The sequence below is a fragment of the Otolemur garnettii genome, unplaced genomic scaffold (genome assembly GCF_000181295.1).
Source record: "Otolemur garnettii isolate 467f Iridium unplaced genomic scaffold, OtoGar3 scaffold00050, whole genome shotgun sequence".
Taxonomy (NCBI): Eukaryota; Metazoa; Chordata; class Mammalia; order Primates; family Galagidae; genus Otolemur; species Otolemur garnettii.
Genome location: NW_003852445.1, coordinates 6,942,265 through 6,949,232, shown reverse-complemented (window position 1 = coordinate 6,949,232; position 6,968 = coordinate 6,942,265). Strand labels below are relative to the sequence as shown.

The following is a 6,968-nucleotide window of genomic DNA, read 5'->3' as shown; positions in this document are numbered from 1 at the left end:
AAAAAAAAAAAAGAAAAAAAAGAAAAGAAAGGGGATGAATGATGGAATTAATTAATTGTCACAGACGCTAGATTAATTCTGGAGTTACTTATGTGACTAAGACCTCTTGGGAAAGAAGCCAGTAGAACAGTCATGCATATAGTTATAGTGATGCTACATTTTCCCTCCCTTGGCCATGGCTCCCTAGCTATGGGTTTAGGGGGCTATACCATAAGTGTCCTAAAGGGAGAAGCCATATCTTAATATATGTTTTCAAAAATAAAGCCATTTATTGTGGGCTTACCACTTTGACAAGTGCCTTAAATGCATTATCTCATTTAATTCTCAGCACCCTGTGGATTCTATTATCCCAGAGGTGCTAGAATTATGGGACTCCTATGACAGCTGGCCCAGTGCTGTGGTCTTACTGGTGCTGTACATCCTCAGCATATAATGGAGAACATGGTCGACAGTACATGCTTAACTAAGTGTGCCCTTCAGACTAAGTGGAACACTTCTAAGGCCTCAAAGCCCCCAACAAACTGTCCTGCCTGTTCCCATACTCTCAGTTTTCTTGCTCTCTTTGGCCAAAGTGACTGACTCCAGGCCATGCTGCATGGGGCTGGGTACAGGAGTGGCTTGTTCTCTGGCAATCACAGTCTTGGTGGCCTGACCTCCCAGGGTACCAGTGCATGGACTACTGCTGGAAGCTGCTACAAGTGTCCAGAGTCAACCCCTGTGATGTGCCGAGAGCAGAGGGCTGCTGGCTTAGTTTGAGGCCTGAGGGAGGAGGAGGAGGACACCTGTTACTCCCCAGTCGTGTTGGAATTTGCTTAAAGCAATGAATGGTTCTCAACAGGGTTGCTCAAGGGATATCTGGCAGTGCTGGGAGTCATTTTTTAGTTGTCCCAACTAGAGGTACTACTAGCATTTAGTAGGTAGAGGCCAGGGATGCCACTGCCATGCACAGGAGAGCTCCCACAGCAAACGACTATCTGCTCCAAATGTCAACAGTGTGGAGATTGAGAAGCCCTGTCCTGGAGCCACTCAAAGGAAGTCTCAGCCCCACCTTTTAGAGGGTATATATCTATAAAGTTCTGTCTGAGGTGCCAGGGAGGAAACTACTCCCCTGGATTTGTAATGGTGGTATCTCCAAGCCCAAGATGACCACCACTTGCTTCCATAGGTATGTGGGACACCCACAGTAGGTAGTAAAGTGTGCAGGGTGGACAGGCCCTCTTCCCGTGCTGTGAGGTGCTGGCAGGAGCCCAGAAAGATACTCGTCAGTGCCCAGCCCAGTGGTGACACCCCCTTTATCCAAATCCCTGAAGCCTACCCAGAAGGACCCCCAGTAGGCTGAGGGGGCTTAAGCTCCTATTCTCATCTCCTATGTTGCACACTGCCCCTCTCCCACATTAGCTTTCTGAGGGGTGTCTCCCCAGGGGTACAGCTTCTGAGACCCCTCGGCTCACAGATATCCATGTTCCTCACACAGACACATCAAGCCACACCCCATGGGGGATCCCAGCCCACTGTCCTTTGTCCCAGTGAGGGACTGAGTATACAAAGCCAAGAACCTTCCCTGGGTACCTCAGTTGGCAATGACCTAGAAAGGTTGTAAGTCCAGGCCATTCCCCAAGCCCCCACCCATGTCAGGCTGGACCACACTCAGCCCACTGCTGACAGGGGAAGACCCAGGCTTGTTCATAAAGCCCTGCCAGAAGGGAGAAGAGGCTTCATTACTCATGCCACTGTTGGCAGCTGTTTCTCAGGCTTGCTTTAAACCCCCCTCGGGAAGGAGCTAGAGAACAACTGGCTGCCATGGTTAGGAAGCCTCTTCAGGAGCAAGAGCAAGAGTGCCTGGGACTGACAGGCAGTTCTGAGCGAGCACCCCCTCCCACCTTCCTTCACTGATTCACTCACAAGGCCTGCGGCTGTCTCACCCTCTCTGAGTCAGTCTTCTCATCTGCCAAATGGGAAAGGATATTACTGTCACTATGGACAGGGCCTATAAAAAGCACAATGTGCTCCCATCTGCCTGTCGGGGAACGTCACCCTTGGGGCTCCCTTCGTTCTTTCTTTTCTCTGAGGAAAAGGTTCATGTCCACACTGGCAAAGTTGGCCACCCTGCTGTTCCTGGACCAGGCCAATTCAATCCTCCACGTTTTCACATGGCCACACACTGGGGACCAAGGACAGAATGTGAAAGAAAAGGAGAGAAAGAAAGGAAGGGTGGGAGGGAGGAAGAAGCCAGCTTCCCTGGGAAAGGGGTTACCATGTACATTTCTGTCACCTAAGGGACTCTGGACGTCCTCAGGGGTACTGGGATGAGGGAGGGGTAGAGCTGGCCAACCCCTTTGGAGGGCACAGGCTGAGCTGGGTCAGGGTAGAATCCTCAGCTGCGACTTGGTCACTTAGGCCTTTTCCTTTCTCCCCAGCCCTGACTCTGAAGTGGGGAAGGCCAGGCAGGGCCTGTGTCTCTGACACCTGTTCCCCATAGGACACCTGCCAGGCCAGGCTCCCTACCCTCCTGAGTGTGGCAGCAGAGGGAAGCCCCAGCCCGACTTACCTTGCTCTGTGGTGGAGGGCCTGGCTTGCCACTGCTCAGAGGGCCTGTGGCAGGAGTGGACAGGAACATGCTTCGAAATAGTCTGCGCTTAAGGCTGCTCTCCTGGGTCTTAGGGCTGGGGCTGCCCTCCCCACCTGGCCTGCCTGTGGCTGAGCCCACCAGGCAAGACTGTGGCCGGGCCTCCTCTGAGCCATGCTTGGCAGACTTCATCCCACGCCGACCCGCAGCCAGGGTGGGTGAGGCGCCTGGTGGGGAACTCTGCAGGCAGGCACCCAGCTGTAGGCAGTGCTGTGAGGTACCTTGGAACTCCGCAGGGCCCAGGGACTGTGCCTTGGTGGCCAGCCCATTGGGCAGGACCCCTGGGCTCTGTGGCTCGGGCCACGGCATCTGCTTGTGGCCTGCTGGTGTGTCCCCGCTGCAGCTGAGGTAGAGGCTGTGGGGGTCAGTGCGCTCAGACTGGGGGCTCTGGAGGTACATGTCTGGGTCGGTAGCCCACTGTTCATCCCCCAGCAGCCCCAGGGACTGTGCTCGCCGCCGGCTTGTGGGGCTGCGGCCACGCAAGGTATTAGAGCTGATGACTGACAACTTTTGGATATCATTGAGCAGCCCAGAGATGTAACCCTCCACGGGCACTGAGCTGCCCCTCACCACTGTCTGTAGAGGGAAGAGAAAAGAATGAGAGATGGCCAGGGGTCAGAGTCAGAAAGCATCACCAGGGGCCATGGGGAGGACCACCTAAGGACCTCATTTGCACCCATTTATTAATTTCTTGAGTCTTTTTTTTTTTGAGACAGAGCCTTAAGCTTTCACCCTGGGTAGAATAGTGGCATCACAGCTCACAGCAACCTCCAACTCCTGGTCTCAAGTGATTCTCCTGCCTCCGCCTCCCAAGTAGCTGGGACTACAGGTGCCTGCCACAACGCCTGGCTATTTTTTGGTTGCAGCTGTCATTGTTGTTTGGCAGGTGGGGCTGGATTCAAACCTGCCAGCTCACATGTATATCGCTGGCGCCTTAACCGCTTGAGCCACAGGTGCCAAGCCAATTTCTGGAGTCATTTACCAGGGTCCATAGTGGGCAGGCCTGTGAGGGTGCAGGGTGTAGGGATATAGGGAGAAGGCTGACTATCAGCAGGGCAGACAGGTGCATACCATGGGGTTACAATCCTTCATGCCCAGCGCTGTGGTCAGCTGAGCCTAGGGAGCCGCAAAGCACTGGGGCAAGGGCTTCATCCCCCAGGACTACCTGTGGCCTTCGGAGAGGTTTGAGGAGGCAGAGACCAGGCCCCACACACTGGCTTTGTGGCCTCCAAACTCTGACAGGGCCCTTGACTCAAACTCCTACCAGGCTCTTGGGTCTACTTGTCTCAAACCATTTGACTCAATTCCCTTGGTCTGGGACAGCCCCAGCCCCTTTGGGGCTACAGGTCTCAATACTGCATGGGACATGGGCTAGAAGACAATTCGTTGTTAGCTGAAATTCAATTTTAATTGGGCATTTTATATTTTGATTTGCTTAATTTGGCAACCCTACCACCTTGCAGAGAGGGTTTCCCCTAGCTCCTCCTCCCTGGGTCACCCAGGGAAAGCATGGCAGAATGATTAGCAAAGTATTAAATAGCAGCTAACTGCTAACTACATGGTTCCTCCAGGGGCCTTTGGCATCTAGCCTAGCATGGTGGAGCTGGAGAGCCTACACTTGGACCTGCCATCCCCACCTGCCCTTCTTACCTTCATGGGCTGGAGCTGCACCCTTGTGATGCGCGAAGGATCTACCACAGGCTTGGGGCGGCGCAGTGTGTCCAGAATGTTCTGCCATTGTGGGGGGAGGCCCACAAACTTGCCTTCTTTGGGGTCGAAGGAGGTGTGGACACGGTGCTGGAAGTTCTGTGGGGCTGAGATCTCAGGGCGTTTCTTCTTTTTCTTGCGGAACATGGTGCCTACAAGGGGAGGGAGGGTCGAGCAGAGCTTCAGCCCAGGAACCCTGGGTGGCTGCAGGGAGTGCTGGGGCACAAGGCTCAGGAGGGCCCCAGTACAGCTCCCCTGTTCCCCATCTTTGGCTTCCCTTCACCCCATCCCTTCTTTCTCAGGGAGATGGCTGGCTCCCAGCAGAACGGTCCCAGAAACAAAAAAGTGCCATAAATAAGCCAATGCAAACTATAAACAAAAAAAGAGGTGTCTGTCTGCTTGTCTGTGCCAAGTCCCCTGCTGAGCAGGCAGACTCTGGGGGTGTGTTTTTATAAAATCCAAAGCCCATTACAAATATCATTTCACTGTCAAAGAATTAAAATGAGGAAAAGAGGAAGGAAAGCTAGCAAACTCTTTTTATGAAGCAAATATGACCTGGGTTCTTACACCAGCCAAGAAGAGTACAGGAAAAGGAAAATTTTAACCAAGCTCACTTACGAACATAAATGTAAAAATCCTAACAAAACTGGTACATTGACTCCAATGGTCTGTTAAAGTTTGTTGTTTGTTTACCTTCTGTTATTTATCACAATCAACTCAGGGTTGTCCCAGGATGAGTCAACAACAGAAAACGTGTTAATGTGACACATGGCATTAATAAAAAGCCAACCAGCTGATTCACAGACATGTTGCCCAGTCTGGGGCCACGTACCATAGGACCATATTGAAAGGGTCCTCTGGTCACTATGTGCTTTGCCTCAATTCCAGAAAGGCCCTGAGCCAAATGGACAGCCCAGGGTGGGTGAGGGGCAAAGCTCTCCAGAGAAGGCAGAGACCACTGCTCCCATCCCCTTGGACCCTTTGCTCTGGTTTTGGCATTCTGACTGTGTAAAACAGGCGTCCTCAAACTAGCTCGCAGGCTACATGCAGCCCGCCTAGGACATTTATCCAGCCTGCCAGGTGTTTTTGCCACTGCTGCCTGTCCTGCTTAGCAACCGACTCGTCCCAGGGCCCGCAGTCTGGCCTTCCAATGGTCTGAGGGGCAGTGAACTGGCCCCCTGTTTAAAGAGTTTGAGGACCCCTGGTATAAAATATCACAGCAAGCACATATCCCTCCTCTCTCTGCTTTTGGCTTTGCCTGAGTTCCTGCTGAGCTCCATCAACACTTAGGAGTGACATGGGTGTGACTAGACCTGAGGGAGGGAAACTGAGTCCTGGAAGCAGGGAAATGACGCCTCCAAAGCATTGCTCTAGGCTTTCCTTCAGGGTAATACCAGGCCTGGAACCACATGCTGATGGATGATAGGTCAGGGGTGCCCACTTGAATACTTTTGTTTTTGAGACAGAGTTTTATTTTGTCACCCTCGGTAGAGTGCTGTGGCGTCATAGCTCACAGCAACCTCCACCTCTTGGGCTTAGGCAATTCTCTTGCCTCAGCCTCCCGAGTAGCTGGGACTACAGGTGCCCACCACAGTGCTCAGCTATTTTTTGTTGCAGTTGTCACTGCTGTTTTAGTTGGCTGGGGCCGGGTTCGAACCCACCACCCTCAGTATATGGGGCCAGGGCCCTACCCACTGAGCCACAGGTGCCGACCCACTTGAATGCTTTTGGATTTGAAGGGGCTCAAAACAGTTCCATGGGTTCTTATGTCTTCGGAAAAGGTCAAGTGCCAGTTTCAAGAGCAAACTGAAACATGTTTCTTGAATTGAATGCTTGGATTACTCATCTATCCAAAAATAAATGGAAAGTAGGGCCATCACATTCTCTTTGACTTCTCTTCTGGAAACAGCATTTTCCTGGTCATTGTAGTAGGTTCTGGAGGAGTTCACAGATCTGGGAGACAGCTGGTGCCCACTCAGAAAGACAGGGGCCCCCAAACAACTACTATGTGTGAGTTCATCTGAATCCATGTCAGACCTCTTGGAATGTCAGCCATCTTTTTGGACCTTAAGGTTCGGGAGTCTATCAAACACCCTAAAGGCAGAGCCACGTGTGTAGAACCCCTATAGACCAAGCACTTTGAGATTACACTCCTATTTGAGTTACAGGATACAGAGAGTATCCCATTACTTTGGAGAAACCTTGAACAAGTTACCTAAACCTGTAGTCCCGAACCCCTGGGCCTTGGACCAGTACCACTCTGTGGCCTGTTAGGAAATGGGCTGCACAGCAGGAGGTGAGCAAAGCTTCATTTGCAGGTAAATACAGGTGAGCTGTATTTACAGCTGCTTCTCATTGCTCATACCGCCACCTGGGCTCCATCTCCTGTTATCAGCCCTGGTATTAGATTTCATAGGAGTACAAACCCTACTGTAAACTGCACATGGGTGGGATCTAGGGTGTGTGCTCTTTATGAGAATCTAATTCCTGATGATCTGAGCTGGAGTTGAGATAGTGATGTTAGTGCTGGGAGCATCTATAAATCATTAGCAGAGAGATCTGCTTACACAGAGACCATAATAAATCAATTGCTTGCAGACTGTTATTAAAACCATCTCACCGGCTCGGCGCCTGT

The 6,968-nt window shown here is 51.9% G+C and overlaps 1 protein-coding gene across 3 annotated transcripts in view; it reads right to left on the bottom strand.

Annotated features, from left to right (window-relative positions):
- The window catches only part of LOC100951458 (serine/threonine-protein kinase PAK 6), a 62,050-nt gene that overhangs the window by 7,206 nt on the left and 47,876 nt on the right, over positions 1 to 6,968 (bottom strand). For 2 of the 3 annotated variants that reach the window (XM_003791708.2, XM_003791709.3), the window contains 2 exons: positions 4,277 to 4,485; positions 2,549 to 3,202 (listed from right to left, as the gene is read on the bottom strand). In XM_003791708.2, coding sequence (XP_003791756.1) covers positions 2,549 to 3,202; positions 4,277 to 4,480 — 858 coding nt within the window. In that variant the 5' untranslated portion in view covers positions 4,481 to 4,485. Of the gene's footprint in view, positions 1 to 2,548; positions 3,203 to 4,276; positions 4,486 to 6,968 lie in introns of those variants that run through there. The other variant, XM_012806352.1, reaches the window with a different exon arrangement.